General features: G+C 39.7%; 2 protein-coding genes across 2 annotated transcripts; one reads left to right on the forward strand and one right to left on the reverse strand.

Annotated features, from left to right (window-relative positions):
- Positions 1-1,872: 1,872 nt before the first annotated feature.
- LOC112941130 (agamous-like MADS-box protein AGL29) lies at positions 1,873-2,424 on the reverse strand. Its single transcript, XM_026030267.1, has one exon. It carries the CDS (start codon positions 2,422-2,424, stop codon positions 1,873-1,875), a length of 552 nt encoding a protein of 183 aa, XP_025886052.1.
- Positions 2,425-11,740: 9,316 nt separating this feature from the next.
- On the forward strand, positions 11,741-21,637 carry LOC138347802 (uncharacterized). Its single transcript, XM_069296287.1, has 2 exons — positions 11,741-16,526; positions 16,774-21,637. The coding sequence occupies exons 1-2, from the start codon at positions 12,988-12,990 to the stop codon at positions 20,219-20,221; spliced, it is 6,987 nt and encodes a 2,328-aa protein (XP_069152388.1). The 5' UTR covers positions 11,741-12,987; the 3' UTR covers positions 20,222-21,637.
- Positions 21,638-26,742: the final 5,105 nt, after the last annotated feature.

Consider the following 26,742-nt stretch of genomic DNA (forward strand, 5'->3'; position numbering starts at 1 on the left):
TCATGTATGAAACACATGTGGAGGGCTTCATTTTATTTTGAAAAATAAAAATAACGATTATCTTTAATTATATAGCTTAGGATAAAATGTTTAACTTTTAGTACATATACATTAAGGACCCATTGCTATCATGCTTATATATTATATATCTCTTATATTTTGGTATTGTTTGATTTCATTATATTGTACCAAATACATATGAATATTACTAAAATATCTATAGATTTGCCTAAACAACATCTGAAAGTTTAAAAATATCACAATAAATAACTCAGTCAGTTAGACAACATGCTTTTCCTTTCTTCATTTGGAATATTTGAGTACATAACTATAGTAAATTCCACAAGAATGTCAAAAATGATACCCCTTATCAAAACCCCTAGTTAGGACAATGGAGTTCATTTATTTGACTAATAAAGAACATCAACCATATAACAACAAAAAAAAAAGAATCTCTAAAATGGTATATAAATAAATATTGATGAATCTTAGAGTAATGTATGCTGAATCTTAGCTTTTTCGTTAAATTAAATCAAAGGAAAGAGCAACCTTGCTATCATTAACACCTTGTTTGGTTTGTATTGTATTGTTTGTCTAAATATGATGTTTTGATTCTTACTGAAATTTATTTGTTAATCTAAATACAATTTTTTCATTGTTTTTATTTTAAGTTTAACTTAGAGCTCATATTTGAGCTAAGGTAATACTGATTCACCGAAGCCTTGGACCCATATAATCAGAAATAATTAATTTACTATTGTTGCAAAGATTTGCACTTTATCATTTTGTCGTATTAATTGCTACTCAAAGATAATTTTATTTTTCTTTAGGTCAAACACAACTTGTTTTTTATCAATCGGTACTTTTATGAAAAAAGCACTTTTGAAAAATGAACACTTTTCAAAATAACTTGATTTTCTTGTTGAGTTATTATCTAAAATCATCCCTCAACTATGACTCAAATATAATGTACATCCTTATATTATCTAGGTGAGAAAAAAACATCCTTATACTATATAAAAAACAACAAGAATCATCCTTCAATCTATTTATGTTAAGAAACTAATTAAATCAATAAAAAAAATTGGTCATGTCTTGCCACGAACAAAAGATCAAAGTTACCTAAAAAGAATAAAGATATGGATAGGAAATGAATCTTTCATTATCGGAATTTAAATTTTGCATGTTGTCACTTTATATACTTTACAATGCAATTTGCATTTTATACAATGTTCTATTCGAAAATTTGAAGTTGGAGTAGTATTTGACCATATTTTTACAAGAATATTTAGAATTTGAATACATTTTGTCTGAATATGATTTAAATCCTCAATTTCTAGAAAAAAAATCACTTAATTTGACTAGTTTAACCATGTGTATATATATTCATTCCACTTGACGCATTTAATTTTTTGTTGGTGGCATGAGTTTTTTTTTTAAATAGACAGAAGGATGAATCTTGCAATTTTTTGGATAGATCAAAGATGTCTTTTGTTCACTTATATGACACAGGGATGTACTTTAAGTTTAGGTCATACTTCAGGGATGATTTAGCAAGAAAAAACGAACACTCATTTACATTCGTGCATATCACTTTGCTTTGAATTTTTTTTACGTCATATTGAGAATCGATATGTTGTTGTGCATATATTCAAACTTATAAAACAATATTAAGTGACCTACCATGCAGTAGACTACAAATACTAATAGATAAAGTATTTTTAATAGAAATCATCAAAGTAAATGTATTACAAACCATTATTGAAATAAAATAGTAAAATCAAAGGAAATTAACACACATGGTAATATGAATTTAAACCTTCATTTTGTTGCATAGGACATTGATGAAAGATACTACCAAAGTTGATTCATTTAGCTATCTTCATTTTCTGGGGGGGCCTCTGAGGAAGACGAAGTTCCAATTTCTAGCTTCTTCAATTGATCTTTTAAGATACCCTCGGCAAAATTTAATGTAGTTTCAAATGTGGTCAGATTCTCTGCATCGATTTGGTCAATGGACTCCCACCAACATTTTTCTCTAGCATTGTTCATTTGTTCTAAAGAACGTATTTTTTCCTTTTCAGCTGCTTCCCTTGCCTCTAGTTCATTCAACCTGATGTTGTTTTCAATTGCAATGTTCCTTGCATTTTCGGCAACAAGTCTCGTACCCAGATCTAATTCTATTGTGGGGTTCACAAAATGATCAATGACTACAGCACTAGTTGGGTGAATGTATGAATATTGGGTCCTACCACTTGGACAAGACGAAACTATTCCAATATCGACGTTACAAGCTCTTACAATCTTACTTGCATTTTTATATAAGGACGGCAATCGTTTGGAAAATGCGATTTTCCGCTTAGTTTCATCTTGTATTTTTTCTATTGGAATTTTTTGACGTCCTGCTGTTTTCTTATCCTCCATTCTAGAATGCCATATAATCTATTGATTTCCAACAATGTGAGTTAAAAAGAATAAAACATCATGAGTATTTATACACACATAAAAAATTTATTCACAATAGTAATTTAATTTCAAGTCAATATTGTTATGGAAAGTAAATCCTTCTAATTTCAAGTCAATATTGCTATGAAAAGTAATCCATTTAATTTCAAGTCAGTATTATTATGGAAAGTAATCCATTTAATTTTAAGTCAATATTGCTATGGAGAGTAAATCATTCTTTATGTTGAATTTATGGTAGAGAATTTATATTGAATTGATATTCAAAATCTGTGTTTTATGGTAACATAAATATATTTGAAATTCAAACAAAAAAAGGTAAGTTGTTGAATATACCTAGAGCTGTCAATATGGGCTATAGCCCACCCCATCCGAGCTAACCCATATAGACTTTGACATTTTAAGGGTCAGGCCTGGCTAGCCCATTTTTGACGTAGGCCATAAAATGGTCGGCCCAACCCATAAGTACGTGGGCTGACGGGCCAGCGCACTTTTTTTTTAAAATTATATTTTTTTTATAATTATTAAATTAAATTTTAAATTATAATTTAAAATATTACCATAAATATCGACAAAATAATATTACATGATGTAATGTTAGTACTTGATAATCAAATCAATATAAAATTATTTTTATAATATTTATTAGGGATAATTTCAGATACCTCCATGTTTCGCTCTATAACAATCACCTCCCGTTTGGCTTACGATATTACGTCTACCTCCCTTGTTTTCATTACTTGTAATCATTCTTTAAACCTATTTAAAATAAATATAAATTAATATAGATTTGACAATTTTACTCTTTTTTTATATAAATTTTTTCTTATTAATAAATATTATATAAAAATAACTTTTTTGAAAAATAGTTTAAAAATAAATTAATACAAAGACTTGTTTTTTTAATCCAACAAAAATCAAAGTCTTCAACTAAGCTGACCCACATTTTCACCAAATATTAACTCTTTATCTCTATTTCACCTTTACCAATTCACGTAAAAATAATTCCCCATAATAACCCATCATTTTCCGGCAATAATTTCTTTTTTAAAATAGAAGACAAAATTGAACTTCCCAAGAAAGAAATTCGATAAGAACGATAAGATTTTGTTCTAGTTAAACATTTACACAAGCAAAGAAGAAACACGATCCAACGAATAAAGATAAATCATTAAAAATTAGATCTAAACATTAATATATAAGGGTAAATTTGTCAAATCTAAATTAATTTATATTAAATAGGTTTAAAGAATGGTTACAAGAAAATGAAAATAAGGGAAGTAGACGTAATATCGTAAACCACAAGGAAGGTGAGTGTTATAGAGCGAAACTTGGAGGGAGGTCTCTGAAATAATCTCTATTTATTAAGTTTTTTTTTTCAAGTAAAAGTATAAATATATATATATAAATATTAACCTAATTATTTTGAATTTGGACTCTCTCTAATTTTAAAATTTAATATTATATTATATTTATAATTAATTATTATTGGCCTACGAGCCGGCCCTACCTATATTTCTCAAGCCCATCAAATCAACAGACTTATTCAGGGCGGGCTAAAAAGTCTTTTCTTAAATGGGCTCCAAAAATTTTAGCCCAACCCTATTAAATCTGGGTTAGGCCAGGCCGGCCCAACGGGCCTAGCCCATATTGACGGCTCTAAATATACCAAATAAAATTTATTGATTAATGATTAATCATTGTGTATATAATTTAGTGGACCCTTAGTCATATACAAAAATATTTTAATTTTTTTATGTAACTAAATCAAAATTTTCACATAGGTGTAACTCACGCTTAGGGTGAGTGGGTGTAAGGAAGAGACTAAAAACCCCTCCTTTATTTGGGTTAAGAAGCCCTATCTAGAGACGTTGCACTCAAACAATCATATCACCTTTACGATCTCAGATTTTAACAAACTCAGTGACATTGGAAAGACGATACAAAGATCTCCGATTTGATACCTCATGGGCCACCTAACATATTTTATGCTAAAAGTTATGATCGTTTAAAATTGACACAAATCTTAAAATAATTTACATATTACTTGAACAAATTTCTCTCCAGTTCTTTTTGGAACTCGAGTTGCTACGTACTGCGACCTTGGCACCTAAGAAAATCTAAATTCCTCCGTAAAATCTACTCACAACTAAAGACGATTCGAATCCCAGAGATGAGTAATATTATTGATTCTGAGTTTTAAATTCTTGAATACGAGTTTTTAAATATTATGCATTGAAATATTTTAGTTGTTGTTCATGTTTATATTTCACATGAACCTCATTTACTGTGTTTTCATTGAGAATCGTTTGGTCAAAAAATTTCCTTAGTTTAATTTTGATAGTTTGAAGTGAGTTCAAGAGTAAAGTTTAGTATAAATTTTCAGTAGAGTATAAGCGATTAGTTATTGAATATACTAAATAAAATTTACTCATTAATTATTAATCATTATGAATATAAGTTAATGGATCATTAATTATACAAAAATAATATATCAATTATTTTATGTAAATAATCAGATTTTTAATTTGCTCAATCAAAAATAATATCTATCATTTATGAAAAGAAAAATGTGATAAATACATCCACACGTGCGCGCTCTATGTCATGGCTCAACCCATCGGGTCGTGCAGATACCTGCTCCAACACCTAAGTTGGAGAACTCTCGACTCCCACTCATAGAAACATGCAAAGATTAAAGAAAAACAGAGATAAATGAAATAATAAAGTTTTATAAATGAGACCCTTAAAAATGATGTTAACATTTGTAAAGTAATTTACACCCCCGAGGATCTAGTTTTAACAAGTACAAGAGCTATTAAGAATACAACATACATGATAATGAAAAGACACAACTACCACCATGCGGAAGGAATGATAGAATCTGTTGGAGAATTTCTTCGTCTTCACCTAATGAGACATCACCGACCCTGCATCCAAACTACGTCAAAAAGGCAAACCAAGAGTAGTATCATTACAAACAAAACGTAGTGATTGACATCACCGGTCAACCCGAATACTCACTACATAATATAAGAAATCAACTGGTGAAACATGTAATAAGACTAATCCTTCCTCCGCCTTTCTGTTTTGACTACCCTTACCTTTCCGGATATTAATATCAAACTAGTTCACTTGCCTTCAACCTCTTACTTACCTCGTTCATTATTACACCCATCACTCAATCCCTTAGGGAAATTCTGTATATAAATACCACTACGAACCTGATAACAAGGATAGCATTGGACCCTTAGTTCCCCCTTATTTTACCATTCACCTTTTATTACACCACTGAATATCCCTCATTAAATTTCAACTTAGAAACCCCCACCTATAAGAACATAATGTACAACTTAACAATCAATTCAGGGAACGCACCCAATTCCACATTATCAATAATTAGTACGAGTCAATGTTGACACCCAATTTTTGACCCGCGTTGATATAAATTAATTATCGAACTTCGTGAATTTTTTAAATTATTTAAAGTTAGTTAGTTTTATAAATCTTGCGAAAATAAAATATATGTACATATATACATATATGTATATACATATATGTATATACATATATGTATATGTATATATGTATATCTTAAACTCATTCCTTTACCCATCAGCCCACTCTTATTCCCAGGCCCAAAAACCCCTCAACCCAACACTTACTTAAATATCCCAGCCCACTTCTTCCCATTCAGACGGCCCAAAACATTTAAATAAAAAAAAACCCTTCAACCCAGCCCCATACCCGCTCCGGCCCAACACCTAATACCCGACCCACGACCCCCTTCCCTTCTTCCCCTTCCCCACGTGATCCCCCTGCAAATGAAGAAACCCAGCAAAACAAATCCCCAAGCCAGCCACGCGATTCCCAGGAAAAACCCCGTCTCTCCCCACGCTCTCTCCTCTCCTTCCCTCTCTCCCGCGTCTCCCCCCCACGCGAGCTTCCCCTCTCGACAGAAAACCCAGAAAAACCGGAAAATCCCCAGAAATCGCGCCAACAACCCACGTTCTTCTCCCTTCCACCTTCCTCTTCGCGTGAACAAGACGCAACGACAGAGACCCATACCCTGTCAAGCAGGTCTGCGAAACGTCGCAGTCATCCTCGCCGGCACGCGATGGCCATGTGAGGTTTGACTCAAAGTGAATTTGAAATTTTTTGAATTCAAGAAGAGGCTAATTCTTCTCCTCTATAAATACCCCTTTTCTTCATCAGAAAGGGGGTTAGAGATTTTCATCGAAAAATTCGGGAAAGCAGAACTTGGGAGACATTTTTTTCGAAAATTTGGTCGAAAGTTAAGGTTGAATCTTTGGTTGAAACTTTTGTTAGCATTCTAGGTGGGAAATTTTGTTGGAGATTTTCAGGAAGATAGGAACCTTAGACATTTACGTGTGAACTTATCGAGAAAAAGACTTCAAAAGGGTCGAAGGTCTCGATTCTGCTTTCGTCATTCGTTGTCTCATCTGAGGGTGGAAGCTCGTTCGTGTTTTGCTCGCTTGTCTCGGTGTCGCTGCTCGTCAACAGGTAAACACCCTTCCATATAATCTCCTTCACTTCTTGGGTTCAAATGTGATGGCTTGGGGTAGAGAGTTTCTATCATAAGTCTTTGGGATTTGTTTGCCATAGTTGGGAATGATCATAACGTGTATGTTTGCCGGAGTTTGATTGTCTGTTTTGTTTGTTCATACAACTCGCGTGGTCTGCCTGTTAAGCTTTCAAATATGTTTCTTTCAATTCGATCAGTTTGTCTTCATTTCGTTCATGTTGTTTGGCTAGAATCTGGAGGTCCGCTGATCTTGCGAGAAAATGATTCCGCTTTCTTCATCTTGTCGAGCGTGGCTCTTTTGTCTTATATAGTTAAGCATTTGAATGTTAAATGTGTGGCCTTGTACCTGTAGCCTTTTTGCAAATTAATCTCTCATAATCCAAATTTTATGTATGTAGACATTATCTGTTTTCCTCTCCCTAGCAGTACTCTTTTCGCCTTGTGAAATTGATTCTTGAATGCCTAAGTGGTAACAGATATAGTGAGTCGCTAGTTGGGTCGTGTGATCGCATCATTTATTTATTGTATTAACGGATTTATTAGCCTCATCCCACTTAAAATACTTTCTGTTATGGGTTGTCTTGCTTATGAAATTATGTTTGTCAATGAGTTTACTGCTGGCCCTCTTCTTTATCTCCTTTGTGATTAATATTTCCTGCTCTTTGTTTATTCATTGAGTTTAGGAAGATTGGTAGAGTGTATGTCTGTCCCGACTTTGATAGTTGCCTTGCTTTGGCTTTCTCTCCCTTTAAAATATGACAAACATGCTATGTCAAGAGGTCCTCCCGCTTGAGATCGTATGATGCATGTGTGTTATCCGCATGAGTTAGTTACTAGATTGTGTGTGAGTGAAAACTATTTTTCTTCAATGCTTTCTATTTGATGGTTAAGCATTATATTGTGTGTGGATAAAGATTATTTTCCGTTTTAACCTCTCTCTTTTGCTTTATTGCATGGGAAATTCTCCTCGAGTCCTCCTGAACTTTAATCCATCTCGTTGCACTTTCTCATTGAGCCGTAAAGGCTCAAACCTCCACTCTCGAGTCGTCCAGCCTCTCCAAAATTGGTAAATTGATGGATAAGTTGAAGAACAGGTGGAAATGCAGTGCTGGAAATAATCTGCAGATGTTGAAGAAGCTGTATACCAGTTGTATACATCTGATATACACTGGTATACATGTCGAAAATGCACAGGAAATCCGAACTCGAAATCTGGTTTGATAGCAGGAAAATTACGCTCCTGGGAAGGAGTTTTCAACTTCAGAAAGTTGAAAAACAGGCAGATATACAGTCTGTATACACTGATATACAGACACGATATAATATAAATATGTGTAAAAAATGTGATTGTCAAGGGAACGTAGAGGGACGCCTATTCTAATTAACATTCGGAATTAGGCAAACAATGCGGACGTAGGGTGCAGCCCGTATACATTAGTATACATTATCGGGCGACGATATACACTTGTTAAGTAAGTTTTAAAAATTGTACAGGTACAAATACGCAAGGCAATACAGGGAAAAGTAACGGAAAATATATATTCAAATAGGTGCAGGGCTTGAGAGGTCCAAATGGGTCAAACATATGCTGTACACAGCATGTATACACTTGTGTATACTTTGTGATTCTTTTTCAGGATTGGGCCAAGGCCCTTCAGCCCCCCCCCCCCCTTTATTAACAGGCCCAAAGGCCATTTGTTTCTGCAGGTTTTAAAGGAGGCCCAAGTATAAGGATTAGTTTATGACAAGTGGGCCAAAGCCCAAATGAAAGAATTTGGGCAATCAAGCCCAAGTTCAAATATTTCTTTCTCTATTATTTATTTGTTTGAATTATTTAATATCTTGGTAGAATTTTAAAAATCTCCTAAAGGGGTAGCCATTTTTCATTATTTAAATTTTATTATTTTTGTTTTACTTACTTTTATCACAATTTAGTTTTCCTTAAATTAATTCCCTCAAAATATCTCCCTTTAGAAATAAATAAAAATAATAACAATGAAATAAAAATATTAAAACGAATTTCTTTTTATTTAGTTAACAATTTATTTTTAATAGTCATTTAGTCAAATCGCCGGTCAACCGCAAGTTAGCGGACATCCCGAGGGCCTAATACCTTCTCGGGATGTACATTGAACTTCGAACCTTTGTTTTTCAATTGATTTTAATCTGTTTTAAATCTTTTGAAATTTTTCTTGATTTTATCAAAATCAAGTGGCGACTCCGTAATTCGAAAAGTCGATTTTTCTTAAATAATAAGATTAATTGATTTTTCGAAACCTAGTCAATATTTTCCCATTTTTAAACCAAAAAATAGTTAATAGTAATTTTTAAATAAAACAGAAATGGCGACTCTGCTGGGGATTAATTAAGTTCTAACCATAAGATTTGACTGTTTGACTAACTGTTTTTAATTGTTAAAATATTGTTTATACTGAATATGTTTAAATTTTTCATAAATTGTCATTGCATTCATGGCATATTTCCAATATATCTGTATAGTATATTAAAGGACGGTTTGCGGAACCGCAGCCGAACTTTTTTATACTCACTCTTTTTCGAAATTAGCGGCAATTTATTGGTTCGTTAGGCGTCCAATGGTTGTCGCGAGTTTCAGCCCAAATTGCCCGTTTGGGTTCCCGGTCCTTTCAAAAGCCACTCTTAGTCAACTAGCGTAGAGCCGAGCCAAAATCCCGAACGTAAGAGCATTTGAACTAAGACGACCCAACGCCCAAGGCGTGTTGGGCCCATTAGAAGCCCACCTTGCGTCTATTTGGCCTAAATTGCCAAAAACGGACAATCATGTTTATGTGTTTATTGAAGGATGTATATGCATTTTAAAAATGCTTTATTGTCCACGGGGTGGGGGTTGACTAAATTTTGTTCGCTATTTTTGTAGGATGAACCCGGCACACAAACCTCTGAAAACAAGAATGGTTACTGTCCCTGACCCTTTCCTCAAAGTATGGTGGAAGTTCATGAACAACGAAGATAAAGGAATTGTTCAGAAACACATAGGTCATCTTCCGTCGTTGTTAGAGATGAATGCGTGGCCTGGCTTAATTGGAACGATGGTGAAATTCTGGGATAGCGAGAATATGGTTTTTCGATTCGGGGAAGTAGAGTTGACGCTGACTATAGAAGAAATTCTCATCAGTTATGAAAGTATCGCCATGTGCAACAAAAGGAAACGACATCCAGATACAGATCTCCTAAATCCTATAACATGGGATTTCGCCAAAATTAAAGAGATGTTGTCATTGGTTAAAGCCGAGTGGATGGACAAACTCCCTGGTCCGAATATACCTTTCAGAAAGTTATATTATCGATTTGGGCGTGCAAGGGCTTATGAGAAACATGAAGATGAGTTCGTCTCAAAAGAAAAATGGAAAGAGGCGCATCCCCTTGCATTTGCGATATGTTTGCTCGGCACGATGGTTTTTCCCCAAGGGCCAAAATACACTATTCATCCTAGTGTATTTATGGTCACTCATGCCATTTTTTATGGAGTGGATTACAAAACATCGACGAAGTATTACACTTTAGCGCCTATGATTCTGGCCGACATCTACAGGGCTTTAGACAAGTGTCAGAACGGAGAACGCTTCTTTCAAGGGTGTAATTTGATACTACAGTGGTGGATGATGCGTCATTTAATCAAGACTCATAACCCCAAAGAACCAGATCCCTTTAGACGATACGACGAGCTACATAGTCATGACTGGTGATTGTATCACAATCGTTGCAACAAGACTGGAGGAGAGAGTTTTTGGTATCCGAGGCTTCGAGGGTTGAGAGAAGAAGACGTACAATGGTCGATAGATAGTTTGGTGGTAACTAAGAATATGGTGGTTCGAGCTGAAAAGGTCCCTTATTTGGTATTTGCTGGGTTAAGAGGAACTAGGCCATACGCCCCCGGTCGAGTGCTGAGGCAACTAGGAGGGAAACAGGAGTTTCCCCAGATTGCAGATATGAGGAAATTCGTAACTGACCACGAGAATGGGCGAGTGGCATTTTCCGAAGACATGCGTAGGATGTGGAGATCTCGAAGAGTGTTGGGTGAGCCTGTACCAGATAGGTTTCGTCCAGAATGTTCGAAGGAGTACAAAGAATGGTTGAAAAAGAGTCTCGCTGGAACAATTGAGCCTGGTCCGAACGTTCCTCACATTATTGCCGATGTTGGAGCCAAACATCAAGTCCGACTTCACCGCCTTCAAGAGAAGTTTGATAAGAGTGAATTAGAGCATCAACGTCGTCATTCCGAAGATGCCAAAGTCATAGCTCGATTGAAACAAGAACTGCGAAGGGCCAGACGATGCATGACAGAGTTAGATGATAGCATGGAGCGACAGATTCAATCGATAGAGGGGTTCAGTCATCAAGAAGGAGCTCGATTGGAAAGAGATCATCTCTGGGCGAATAGATATGCCATGTGGGAAGAGGTCAACATCGCCAAGAGGACCAGACTTGGCGAAGGATCAGAGGAGGCATGATTTTTACCATCCCCTGCGTGGGACAGTTTTATTTGTACTTTGTTTTGTAATTTATTTTTCAGGACTATTTTTTGTTTTATGTTTATCAGACATTTTGGATGCTATTAATGAAATATTGTGGGGGATAATAATCGGGTTTAAAAAAGCATATACATCCTTCAATTCGTTAGGCTTACCCTTGGCACAAAAGGGTCACATGCATGTTTAGGACACGATATATTTGTTTAAATGCTTATGTGTTATGTCGCTATGATTGAGGATATCGTAAACCCACTCCTAGCCAAAATCCTAAAGAGTATACAGAAGCCAACATTACAATTGTCCGACCAAAATTCCCGAGTCTCAAGTTTCTCACACAAAATCCATACCATAAATCCTAAATACCGCTCTATCATCTCAGGAAAGTTGAATCACCGCTATGGACAAAGGCAAGAACGTCCAGACGGAGCTCACTGGGGAGGAATTGCGAAGAAAGATCGAGCGAGTCACTTGAGAGATTCAGAAGGTTAAGGAGGAAGAACTCAAAGTAGACGTGACCACGGCGATTTACAAAGCTGCGGTCACAACCTTGGATGAAGATCTGGCGTCACAGATAAAGAGAAAGAAGGAGGTTGAGATGGAAACCGAAAGCCTAAGGAAAAGGTTGAACTTGCTTCGTTTGGAGATACACGAAGGAAAGGCGAGAGAGGCGAAGATAGATATCGAGACTGCTGTGTTGTTGGACAGAAGCGCGGCGCTCGACGAGGAATTGGCGACCCATAGCGACCCAAAGGGCGGAAAATACCTCGCCCGTGATCAGGGAGCAGATAACAGTGGCCTCGGCCGTGAAGTGATTGAGGAGGATGATGAAGAAGAAATCGTCTACAAGCCTCCATTTCAGACTGTCTGAAAGGAAAGGAATGACGCAGCCACAAGACAAGAAATCTCCAAATGTGGTCTTCTAGAAATCTCAATGTTGTTTTTCAATTCCCTTGTAATCACAACGAAAGAATGAATGGAAAATTTTCATCCTAAAATCCGAACTACGTTGGGCCTGAATTCTCCCCGTGAGATACGTAGGCAGCCTTCTCGGCTCGGCCCCTATCACAGAAAATTTTCATTCTCCTCCATGTTTCGGAGATACGAAAATAAGATCAACGGACGTCGCAAAGCAGCTGCAAGAAGACCATAGCTCAACGTGATTCAGATTTCCCAAGATAGCGCCAAACAAACAAATTCCTGTTTGTTCAAAATATATATCCGTCCTTATTCGTGGGTTAAGATATCCTCAAACAAAACGACTTGTGTGTTTATCTGTTTTATGTGCGATATTATGCATTTTGTACTCTGGATATGCACTAACAAATTTGCCTTTGAGTTGTTTTTACCTCTCAGGTACCTTTTTACTGATCTGTATCAATAAAGCTGGCAGATCATCCTTACTTCACCAGATCGAAAGGTCCTACAGATTCCTTCCCTCGATCAAATTCAGATAAAGGAAAAACAGTTATGGGAGACAACAATGACGAAGTGCGTCTTACTGACGTTGTGGTGGCTCAGCCCACTGTAGTGGAACAGAACGAATTGATCATGCAACTGATGCAACAGATTGCTGAAATGAAAGTTGAAATGCAACGGAGACAGGATGCGCCTCCACCTGGATTTGGTACTAATATTGCTGATGCAAGACCTCCGGTCTACTTCCCTTCATCAAACATAGATCCAACTCAGAACCAGCCTTCTACACCAGTGCATAATCCGTCTGTGATTGACCTCACAACCCAAAACCCCCAATACGCTTCTGCATCTTACCAAACTCCTTCACCTCTTCCAAATAACCACCCTCAAATACCACCCCATCCTCAGAATACTCAAACTGCCCCACCGCCACGAAATCAAAACCAAACTCAAACTGCCTTCAATACCCAAGCATTTCATCCGCATTTGAGCCAGAACACCAATCCTCAGGCCTACCCACAAAACTACCAGACCGCCCAAAACGTTCCAAGTCCCTCTATAGCTCCACCCCTCCCCAAAAGAGCCACCTTCCAAGTTCCCATTCCTGCCGAGCACGAGGTGCACGGTTCTGAGTTGGATCACTATGAAGAACAGGAAAGAGAATCGAAGGCGAAAGAAGAAGTGAAGATCGATATAAAGGAAGAAATCAAAAGGGCTATGAAAGAGCTACAGTGCATCCCAGACGCCGTCGGACTTAGCTATGCAGAATTGTGCATCCATCCAGATTTGAACCTTCCCGAAGGTTTTAAAATTCCGAAGTTTGACACCTTCGGAGGAGTGGGCAATCCTATGGCGCATTTGAGAGCGTATTGTGACCAGCTCGTGGGAGTTAGCAGGGATGAGGCCTTGTTGATGCGGCTTTTCAGCCGAAGTCTGTGTGGGGAGGCCCTCGAGTGGTTTACTTCACATGAAACTAGGCAGTGGCCCAGTTGGAATGCATTGGCTAAGGACTTCATTGACCGATTCGCCTACAATGTTGAAATAGTGCCCGATCGGTATTCTCTAGATAAGATGAAGCAGAAACCAACTGAAAGCTATAGGGAATTTGCCTATAGGTGGAGGAAAGAAGCGGCGAGGGTAAGGCCACCCATGACCGAGAAAGAGATTGTGGAAGTGTTCGTGCGGGTACAGGAGCCTGAGTACTATGATCGAATCATGTTGCTGGTCGGAGCTAAATTCGCTGAGATAGTCAAAGTTGGTGAGACTATCGAAGATGGTCTAAAATCGGGGAAGATAGCCCGTGTATCTGCGTCGCCTGGGTCTTCAGGATTGATAAGAAAGAGAAGAGAGGAAGTTTCCGCTGTCTCGTATGGGGGAAGAAAAACCCCTAGAAACCCGTCACATTCCCAAGATCGTTTCAGGCCTTCCCCAAAGTCTCACCGATCCAACTACCCACAACTCAATCATCCTAATAACCACAATACTGTCCCCACCTATCAGAATGCTCAAATTTTGTCGTACCAAAGTCCACCCTCTAATCTCCAAAATTTTTCTCCCATATACCCAAATTACCCTCAACCATACCAGATCCCATCCCCTTATCAGAATATTGCTCCCAACTGTGCCAACGTACAGTCGAGCTACCGACCACCTCCACCCACTTATCAAGTCCAAGCTCCATTATACCAGGACCCCCTCCCGAATTACCAAGCTCCAATGCCAAATTTCCAGGCAAACCCTTATCCCCGGAGCCAAGCTCCTCGTACAAATACCCAAAATTATCAGCGGGTGCCTCCCCCTCGGCAAAGCGGTTATGATACTTCTCGACCGAGATTTGAAAAAAAGCCTTCAAGGAAATTTACCACACTTGCTGAAAGCCGGACCAAACTATTTGAGAGGTTAGTCGCAGATGGATACATCCATCCTGTGGGGCCCAGACCCGTGGATGTCAACTCAAAGTTCTACAGGCCGGATCAAAGGTGTGCTTATCATTCCAACAGTGTTGGACATGACACGGAAGATTGCATCAACCTTAAGCACAAAATCCAAGACCTGATCGATCAGGAGGTAGTTTCTCTTCAACCGGCGGTGCCAAACGTCAACACAAATCCGTTGCCGAACCATGGAAGTGACAACCTTAATATGATTGAAACGGATGAAGACGGGTGTGGAACAAAGATGATTACCCCTATTGTGCATGAGGACTTGGAAAGGGCTGTCCCTTCTTTAAGCGTCAAGGAAAGGAGGGAGTTTGTTATTCTGACACCTGTAAAGGCTGTTGCCTTGGTGCCTTCGAAAACTTTCGTTAAGCCCAAATTTGTCATTGAAACCGCCGTGGCCCAAAGCATGACCAGGTCCGGAAGGTGCTACACTCCTGATGAGCTTGCTCTCGAAGGACAGAAGAAGGACCATGCTAAGAGGCCGACAAGCGAGGGGGAAGCAGAAGAATTCTGGAGAAGGATGCAACCGAAGGACTATTCCATCGTCAAACATTTAGAGAAGACTCCGGCTCAGATCTCCGTGTGGGCCCTGTTGATGAGCTCTCAGTCCCACAGGCAGGCCTTAATGAAAGCTCTTGATGATATATACGTATCCTCAGGTACAAGTAGTGATAACGTGGCCGCTATGATTCATCAAGTCATTCGGGGGCACCGGATCAGCTTTTGTGACGATGAGTTGCCAGTCGAAGGAAGATCCCACAACAAAGCGCTACACATTACCGTGATATGTTGTGGAAAGGTTGTCAACTGTGTTTTGGTAGATGATGGGTCTGGTTTGAATATTTGCCCATTGACGACGTTGAGGCAACTAAATTTTGACCTTGGGAAACTGGAGCAGAATCAGGTCAATGTAAGGGCATTTGATGGTGTGCAAAGAGACACCTTAGGGGCTGTGACTTTGACCCTTCAAATGGGCCCCGCAGAGTTCAGTGCGCAATTCCAAGTATTGGACATAGACACTAGCTACAACCTTCTTTTGGGAAGGCCGTTTATCCACATGGCTGGAGCCGTCCCCTCTACTCTCTATCAGATGATGAAGCTTGTATGGAAAAATGAAGAGTTAGTGATTCACGGCGAGGGAAGTCGCTCGGGCAAGCAGGTGTCGGTCATTGATGAGATGCCGCAAGGCGCAGACTTTTACACGGTGGAGCTGGTGAATGCCACCAACGAAGATTTGGCCCTCAACTCCATGCCAACCGTGTACAAAATGATAGCCACGGTGATGCTGCAAAATGGGTTCGAGCCAGGTTTCGGATTGGGAAGAGATTCTAAAAGAATTATTGAGCCTGTTCCGGTCCTTGCTCAGGGATCAAAGTATGGTTTGGGGTACATCCCAACAGATGATGATAGGAAGATGAAGAGGAGAAGGGATCAAGAGTTGACTAAGCCGATCCCGCATCTCTATCACTCCTTTCCAGTTCGGGAGCATGCCGAGCCTGAAGACGACGGGGAAGGAATCTGTGACCTGTTCAAGGAGATCAATGCCGTCATAGAGGAGGAGGCTGAGCCAGCTGGCTTTCGTGATTCTGAACCGGGGGAGATGCTGAAGAATTGGACGTCCACACCAATCCTAATGTCCCGGACTTTTGGGTAGAAAGGAATTATTTTGTGCATGCCAAAATCGGTGGTCGTTCGGAAGAGGCCTGAGACCCACCATTTCTACATTTTCTTGATTTTGAATTTTGTTATGATTGTTTAAAGGGCGACACGGCCTTGTGCTATGACCCAAATTTGCATTTTTGATTCAATTTAAATGAAAGCCTCTTTATTTTGACTTTGTTTATTCGATTGCTTGTTATATTTTACTTTTCTAAATTTTGTCTGTTTATGATTTCAGTAACGTAAGTTACAAACCTGCCAATGTCATGTCATGTCATGAGCTAAACGAGCAAAATAAGGCAAATGACGACGAGGCTGACGACTACGACGAAGAAAGTGGGGAACCAGACTATGTGGTAGAAGAATTTCGGCAGTTCGAGAATCAACATAAACCGAATCTGGAGAAAACAGAGACGATGAATTTGGGAGATTCAGAATGTGTCAAAGAGGTTAAGATCAGCACTCACCTGAATGAAACTCAGAAGGAGAGCCTGGTGCATTTGCTTGCCGAATACAGCGATGTGTTTGTTTGGAAGGTCAGTGACATGCAGGGGCTGAGTACCGATGTCGTATCTCATAAGCTGCCTATCAACCCAGGGTTCGAGCCGGTGAAGCAAAAGACTCGGAAATTCAGGCCTGAATTGAGTTTGAAGATTAAGGAGGAAATCACCAAGCAGATAGAGTCTCAGATGGTAGAAGTAACGCAATATCCCACCTGGTTGGCGAATGTCGTTCTGGTCGCCAAGAAAGATGGAAAAATCAGGATTTGTGTTGATTACAGAGATCTCAACAAGGCTAGTCCAAAGGATAATTTCCCGTTGCCAAATATCCATATTCTGATTGACAACTGTGCCAAACATGAGATGCAGTCATTTGTGGATTGTTACGCGGGTTATCACCAGATTCTGATGGATGAGGAAGACGCGGAGAAAACGGCCTTCATCACACCTTGGGGGGTGTATCACTATAGGGTGATGCCGTTTGGGCTCAAAAACGCCGGTGCTACCTACATGAGAGCCATGACGACCATCTTTCATGACATGATTCACAAGGAAATTGAAGTGTACGTGGACGATGTTATAATCAAATCCCGCAAGAGTTCGGATCATTTGACACACCTGCGAAAATTCTTTGAACGTTTGCGTAGATACAACTTGAAGCTAAACCCCGCCAAATGTGCTTTTGGAGTCCCAGCTGGGAAATTGTTAGGGTTTATAGTCAGCAGAAGAGGTATTGAGCTCGACCCTTCCAAGATCAAAGCAATTCAGGAGTTACCTCCGCCGAAGACGAGAAAAGAGGTGATGAGTTTCTTAGGGAGGTTAAACTATATCAGCCGGTTTATAGCACAATCGACGGTGGTATGTGAGCCTATCTTCAAGTTGCTGAAGAAAGATGCCCTAACTAAGTGGACTGAGGAGTGCCAGACCGCTTTCGACGCTATCAAGAGCTACTTGTCTAACCCACCAGTATTGGTTCCTCCGCGGGAAGGGAGTCCTTTGTTGCTATATTTGTCTGTCTCGGATAACGCCTTTGGATGTGTACTTGGTCGACACGACGAGACGGGGAAGAAGGAAAAGGCTATCTACTACATCAGCAAGAAGTTTACTCCGTACGAGTCTCGTTACACTTTGCTGGAAAGAACATGCTGTGCTCTGACGTGGCTTGCCCAGAAGCTGAGGCACTACCTGTCGTCGTATACTACATATCTTATCTCCAGGATGGATCCGTTGAAGTATATTTTCCAGAAAGCGATGCCGACCGGGAAGCTGGCTAAATGGCAAATGCTGTTGAGTGAGTTTGACATCGTGTACGTGACTCAGAAGGCAATAAAAGCACAAGCTTTGGCTGATCATCTTGCGGAAAATCCCGTTGATGAAGAGTATGAACCTCTCAAGACATATTTTCACGATGAAGAAGTGTCATTTGTGGGTGAAGATATCTCTGAAGCTTATCCAGGTTGGAGATTATTCTTCGATGGAGCGGTGAATCACCAGGGTAAAGGTGTTGGAGCAGTCTTGGTATCAGAATCTGGTCAGCACTATCCTATGGCGGCTAAACTACGATTCAACTGCACAAACAACATGGCTGAGTATGAAGCTTGCATTCTCGGTTTGAAAATGGCCGTTGACATGAATGTTTACGAGTTACTGCTTATCGGAGATTCAGACCTCTTGATCCATCAGGTTCAAGGAGAATGGGCTGTGAAGAACCCGAAGATTGTACCTTATGTACAATATGTGCAAAACATGTGTAAAAGGTTTCGCAAGATCGAGTTCAAACATACTCCCCGAATACAGAATGAGTTAGCTGATGCTCTTGCCACCATCGCTTCAATGATCAAACATCCGGATATTGATTACATCGACCCGCTGGATATAGATTTGAAGGAGCATCCAGTCCATTGTTCACACGTGGAATCAGAACCAGATGGTTTGCCTTGGTATTTCGACATAAAGAGGTATTTGGAGTCTGGGACATATCCAGAAGATGCCACATCTAATCAAAAGAAGTCGATACGTCGTATGGCTCTTAATTTCTTTTTGAATGGAGAAGTCCTTTACAGGAGGACTCCAGATTTGGGTCTTTTGAGATGCGTGGATGCTGCTGAAGCCGTGAGGCTTATTGAACAGATACATGCTGGAGTCTGTGGCACACATATGAACGGGCTTACCTTGGCAAGGAAAGTCCTTCGAGCCGATTATTTCTGGATGACTATGGAGCATGACTGTTGCAAATTCGTGCAAAAATGCCACAAATGTCAAGTGCACGGTGATCTGATAAGGGTGCCGCCTCACGAACTTAATGCTATAAGTTCACCTTGGCCATTTTTAGCTTGGGGAATGGATGTCATTGGCCCTATAGAGCCGGCCGCTTCCAATGGACATAGATTTATTTTGGTTGCCATTGATTATTTCACCAAGTGGGTGGAAGCAGCCTCTTACAAATCGGTAACCAAGAAGGTGGCGGCCGACTTTGTCCGCAACAATCTGATATGCCGATTTGGGGTTCCAGAATCCATCATCACTAATAACGGTGCAAATCTCAACAGTCATCTGATGAAAGAGATATGTGAACAATTTAAGATTAGTCACCGAAGGTCAACTGCTTATCGCCCTCAAATGAACGGAGCTGTAGAGGCCGCCAACAAGAACATCAAGAAGATTCTGAGGAAAATGATTGACAAGCAGCGGGGTTGGCATGAAATGTTGCCATATGCTCTACTGGGTTATCGAACAACGGTCAGAACATCAACTGGAGCTACTCCATACTTGCTAGTATACGGAACAGAAGCAGTCGTACCTGTTGAAGTCGAGATACCGTCACTAAGGATCATCCAAGAAGCTGAGCTAAGTAATGCTGAGTGGGTTAGCAAACGGATTGATCAACTAGCCTTTATTGATGAGAAGAGGATGGTTGCTGTTTGCCATGGCCAGTTGTATAGACAAAGAATGACTCGCGCTTTTCACAAAAGAGTAAGAGCCAGAAATTTTGAAGTTGGTCAGTTGGTTCTTAAGCGTATTTTTCCTCATCAAGACGAGTACAAAGGAAAGTTCGCACCAAACTGGCAAGGTCCTTACATGGTTCGCAAAGTACTATCTGGAGGTGCTTTAGTCTTGTCAGAGATGGATGGCGCTGTATGGCCCAAGCCTATCAACTCAGATGCTGTCAAGAGATATTACGCGTGAAGTTCGTTTTGCATTTTCCATCATTTACTTGTAATCTTCTGTTTGCTTGTATTTGTTCGAATTTGAACTCTTATCCCTCCTGTAATGAACTACGTTCGACCTGAATTCTCAAGAATGAGATACGTAGGCGGCCTTTGTCGGCCTCGGTCGGTTTCTTTGTAAATTTTATTCTTGTTAACCTTTAAGGGGAACTACGTTTGACCTGATTCCTGCCGCAACGGGATACATAGGCGCCACAAGGGCTCGGTCATATATCTCGTAAATTCTATTCCCCCCTTCTACAATAGAAACTGGGACAGAATTTTTGAGAGGGACTCAAAAATTCTCCAGAAGGAACCTTCTCTTCAGCGGATCAAACTAAAGACATTTCGAATTTGCGACTGGGACAGAATTTTTGAGAAGATCTCAAAAATTCCGAGATCTGTGCGATTACAATGGAAAGAGGAGCAAGATACTAAACTGGGACAGAAATTTTGAGGATAGCCTCAAAATTTTGTCATGGGACTTCCCTACAAGTCCGGAATGCCTCTGAAATTCATTCGACAAGTGTCGGACTCAAAGAAGCTCGTTAAGCCTGACATGACATGACTTGGCAGTGACTTTTTCGAGATACTATTTCTTAAAAATTTTTTTGCTTCTCTTAAAAGTTTCCCTTTTATATTTCATCTGTTTTGGCATAAGATATTTTCTAATCTATCAAGAGTCGGGAAATCGGAAAATCAACCGAGGACGTTAAGACAAGGAGCAAACAACCGAAGGGATCGACACAGATCACTATGTTTAAAACTGACAATTTTTCTGTGGATGCAGGTTTATAGCTTCGCTTCGAAATCGGCCGAATTCTTCCGACTGATGAATACGGAGAAGGAGAAAACTATCTCCAAAGCCGGTGATTTTATTGAAAGCAAGATGCTTGTGAATGGGTTTGTTTATTTCAAGCCAATCCCCAATACATGAAATTTACTAAGTGCCTGGCCAGATCCAAAGGTGAATCAAAAGGGAATTTCAGCGAAGATTTCACGATTGCTATAAGAAGACGCTATTTGCATTGCGTTATCAAAGCAAGATGATTATTGTCGATCAAGACAATGCATTACCTAAGAAGAGACAGCTATGCAATTATTATTTTTATCATTATCGATCAAGTCGATATATTATTTGGAGGTCGTCTTGCCATTACTATTCACGGGGGCAATACAAAATTTATACATCGCGAGAAGAATTTATGCCTCGCTGGAAATATGCATCGCGGAAATCATGCATCGCGAGTCAATAATTTTGCATGACGAAAAGATTTCATGCCTCGTCAAAATTTATACATCACGAGAAGAATTTATGCCTCGCTGGAATTCATGCATCGCGAGTCAATAATTATGCATGACGAGAAGATTTCACGCCTCGTCAAAATTTATACATCGCGAGAAGAATTTATGCCTCGCTGGAATTCATGCATCGCGGAATCATGCATCGCGGAAATCATGCATCGCGAGTCAATAATTATGCATGACGAGAAGATTTCATGCCTCGTCAAAATTTATACATCGCGAGAAGAATTTATGCCTCGCTGGAAATCATGCATCGCGGAATCATGCATCGTGGAAATCATGCATCGCGAGTCAATAATCATGCATGACGAGAAGATTTCATGCCTCGTCAAAATTCATACGCCGCGAGAAGAATTTATGCCTCGCTGGAATTCATGCATCGCGAAATCATGCATCGCAGAAATCATGCATCGCGAGTCAATAATTATGCATGACGAGAAGATTTCATGCCTCGTCAAAATTTATACATCGCGAGAAGAATTTATGCCTCGCTGGAAATCATGCATCGCGAGTCAATAATTATGCATGACGAGAAGATTTCATGCCTCGTCAAAATTTACACATTGCGAGAAGAATTTATGCCTCGCTGGAATTCATGCATCGCGGAATCATGCATCGCAGAAATCATGCATCGCGAGTCAATAATTATGCATGACGAGAAGATTTCATGCCTCGTCAAAATTTATACATCGCGAGAAGAATTTATGCCTCGCAGGAAATCATGCATCGCGGAATCATGCATCGCAGAAATCATGCATCGCGAGTCAATAATTATGCATGACGAGAAGATTTCATGCCTCGTCAAAATTTATACATCGCGAGAAGAATTTATGCCTCGCTGGAAATCATGCATCGCGGAATCATGCATCGCGGAAATCATGCATCGCGAGTCAATAATTATGCATGACAAGAAGATTTCATGCCTCGTCACAATTTATACATCGCGAGAAGAATTTATGCCTCGCTGGAAATCATGCATCGCGGAATCATGTATCGCGGAAATCATGCATCGCGAGTCCATAATTATGCATGACGAGAAGATTTCATGTCTCGTCAAAATTTATACAACGCGAGAAGAATTTATGCCTCGCTGGAAATCATGCATCACGGAATCATGCATCGCGAGTCCATAATTATGCATGACGAGAAGATTTCATGCCTCGTCGAAATTTGCACATCGCGAGAAGATTTTATTCCTCGCTAATTGTTATGCATCGCGAGAAGATTCATTTCTCGCGGAAATTTACGTACCGCAGGAAGATATTCATGCCCCGCAAGAGGACGTACTTGAATAAAGAAAGAGCAATACTTATCCATTGGCCTCGACTGCATTCTGTTATTTCTCATAAAAATAAACATCATGGAGAGCATCGAAGATGACAACAAAAGAAACATCAATATCGCATCAGCATTTATTTATTTATTTCGACATCAAGTATGGAATACGTTGAAGATGATATTGCAAAACACAAGGCATAAGCTTTATTTGCTGGACATCAGACCGATCGAGTCGACGTCGAACATGGAGGAGAACAATGAAGTGTCGACATGGTAAAAGACACTGTCTCCCATCCTAATTGCATTTTTAAGCTGACGAGTTTTATCTCAGTCTTTGTCGAGAGCATCCAGAAGGATGAATTCTCCAAAAACCACAGGTGCGGACGACATCAAAAAGGATGCAGCACAACGTGGAACTTTTCTTAGCAGCGAACTGGGACATAGTCCAAAGAGTAATGTCAAACTCTTAGGACGCGAGCAGAGGAGCGACTTCCACCACAATCGAACCACCCTCTCGAGGCTACGGGTTTTCTCTAGTTCTGTCAGTTTCTGTCTCGCTTCCGAAAGTTTTGTTTCATCGGAAGCAAGTTTCCAATCTGAGTGACAATACGCCAAAAGATTTGGAAATTATGTCCGTGTAAGTTCTTAACTATGGGTGTGAAGCGCGCCACATTCATGGCTAAGAGGTTACAAGCCTCTTTTTTATACTCGTTTAATGTGTCACTTGTCCAAAACCGAAGGTTAGCTAACATAATAGTTTCCTTTTCCAACGATCGAGTCGAACTACACACAGCCTGATTCCGAAGGTTTAAGGGTATGTAGGCGGATTCAATGTTGAAAACTCGGCTGTATTCCAACATTCGCTCTCGAATTCTATTCTCGAGCATTTCGATACCTTCATAATTCGGTGTCGAAGTGGCTTTTGATTCTTTGAAATCGTGCGGTAAATCAAGCTTATCGAACTACAAGTGGCCTGAATTCTCATATAGCCTGAGATATGTAGGAGACCCGTTTGCAAGGGTTCGGCCATAATTCCTAAACTCTTTGTCAAATCCTTCTTCTTAAAAGCGAATGGAGTTGGTCAAAATTGGTTCGGTCAACTTCATTTTCCTCGAGTTGCTTGCATCAACCCAAGTAAAATGAGGGACAGTTGTTGACACCCAATTTTTGACCCGCGTTGGTATAAATTAATTATTGAACTTCGTGAGTTTTTTAAATTATTTAAAGTTAGTTCGTTTTATAAATCTTGCGAAAATAAAATATATGTACATATATACATATATGTATATACATATATGTATATGTATATATGTATATCTTAAACCCATTCCTTTACCCATCAGCCCACTCTTATTCCCAGGCCCAAAAACCCCTCAACCCAACACTAACTTAAATATCCCAGCCCACTTCTTCCCATTCAGACGGCCCAAAACATTTAAATAAAAAAAAAACCCTTCAACCCAGCCCCATACCCGCTCCGGCCCAACACCTAATACCCGACCCGCGACCCCCTTCCCTTCTTCCCCTTCCCCACGTGATCCCCCTGCAAATGAAGAAACCCAGCAAACAAATCCCCAAGCCAGCCACGCGATTCCCAGGAAAAACCCCGTCTCTCCCCACGCTCTCTCCTCTCCTTCCCTCTCTCCCGCGTCTCCCCCCACGCGAGCTTCCCCTCTCGACAGAAAACCCAGAAAAACCAGAAAATCCCCAGAAATCGCGCCAACAACCCACGTTCTTCTCCCTTCCACCTTCCTCTTCGCGTGAACAAGACGCAACGACAGAGACCCATACCCTGTCAAGCAGGTCTGCGAAACGTCGCAGTCATCCTCGTCGGCACGCGATGGCCATGTGAGGTTTGACTCAAAGTGAATTTGGAATTTTTTGAATTCAAGAAGATGCTAATTCTTCTCCTCTATAAATACCCCTTTTCTTCATCAGAAAGGGGGTTAGAGATTTTCATCGAAAAATTCGGAAAAGCAGAACTTGGGAGACATTTTTTTCGAAAATTTGGTCGAAAGTTAAGGTTGAATCTTTGGTTGAAACTTTTGTTAGCATTCTAGGTGGGAAATTTTGTTGGAGATTTTCAGGAAGATAGGAACCTTAGACATTTACGTGTGAACTTATCGAGAAAAAGACTTCAAAAGGGTCGAAGGTCTCGATTCTGCTTTCGTCATTCGTTGTCTCGTCTGAGGGTGGAAGCTCGTTCGTGTTTTGCTCGCTTGTCTCGGTGTCGCTGCTCGTCAACAGGTAAACACCCTTCCATATAATCTCCTTCTCTTCTTGGGTTCAAATGTGATGGCTTGGGGTAGAGAGTTTCTATCATAAGTCTTTGGGATTTGTTTGCCATAGTTGGGAATGATCATAACGTGTATGTTTGCCGGAGTTTGATTGTCTGTTTTGTTTGTTCATACAACTCGCGTGGTCTGCCTGTTAAGCTTTCAAATATGTTTCTTTCAATTCGATCAGTTTGTCTTCATTTCGTTCATGTTGTTTGGCTAGAATCTGGAGGTCCGCTGATCTTGCGAGAAAATGATTCCGCTTTCTTCATCTTGTCGAGCGTGGCTCTTTTGTCTTATATAGTTAAGCATTTGAATGTTAAATGTGTGGCCTTGTACCTGTAGCCTTTTTGCAAATTAATCTCTCATAATCCAAATTTTATGTATGTAGACATTATCTGTTTTCCTCTCCCTAGCAGTACTCTTTTCGCCTTGTGAAATTGATTCTTGAATGCCTAAGTGGTAACAGATATAGTGAGTCGCTAGTTGGGTCGTGTGATCGCATCATTTATTTATTGTATTAACGGATTTATTAGCCTCATCCCACTTAAAATACTTTCTGTTATGGGTTGTCTTGCTTATGAAATTATGTTTGTCAATGAGTTTACTGCTGGCCCTCTTCTTTATCTCCTTTGTGATTAATATTTCCTGCTCTTTGTTTATTCATTGAGTTTAGGAAGATTGGTAGAGTGTATGTCTGTCCCGACTTTGATAGTTGCCTTGCTTTGGCTTTCTCTCCCTTTAAAATATGACAAACATGCTATGTCAAGAGGTCCTCCCGCTTGAGATCGTATGATGCATGTGTGTTATCCGCATGAGTTAGTTACTAGATTGTGTGTGAGTGAAAACTATTTTTCTTCAATGCTTTCTATTTGATGGTTAAGCATTATATTGTGTGTGGATAAAGATTATTTTCCGTTTTAACCTCTCTCTTTTGCTTTATTGCATGGGAAATTCTCCTCGAGTCCTCCTGAACTTTAATCCATCTCGTTGCACTTTCTCATTGAGCCGTAAAGGCTCAAACCTCCACTCTCGAGTCGTCCAGCCTCTCCAAAATTGGTAAATTGATGGATAAGTTGAAGAACAGGTGGAAATGCAGTGCTGGAAATAATCTGCAGATGTTGAAGAAGCTGTATACCAGTTGTATACATCTGATATACACTGGTATACATGTCGAAAATGCACAGGAAATCCGAACTCGAAATCTGGTTTGATAGCAGGAAAATTACGCTCCTGGGAAGGAGTTTTCAACTTCAGAAAGTTGAAAAACAGGCAGATATACAGTCTGTATACACTGATATACAGACACGATATAATATAAATATGTGTAAAAAATGTGATTGTCAAGGGAACGTAGAGGGACGCCTATTCTAATTAACATTCGGAATTAGGAAAACAATGCGGACGTAGGGTGCAGCCCGTATACATTAGTATACATTATCGGGCGACGATATACACTTGTTAAGTAAGTTTTAAAAAATTTTACAGGTACAAATACGCAGGGCAATACAGGGAAAAGTAACGGAAAATATATATTCAAATAGGTGCAGGGCTTGAGAGGTCCAAATGGGTCAAACATATGCTGTATACAGCATGTATACACTTGTGTATACTTTGTGATTCTTTTTCAGGATTGGGCCAA

This window comes from Solanum lycopersicum, chromosome 3 (genome assembly GCF_036512215.1).
Source record: "Solanum lycopersicum chromosome 3, SLM_r2.1".
NCBI classification, from domain to species: Eukaryota; Viridiplantae; Streptophyta; class Magnoliopsida; order Solanales; family Solanaceae; genus Solanum; species Solanum lycopersicum.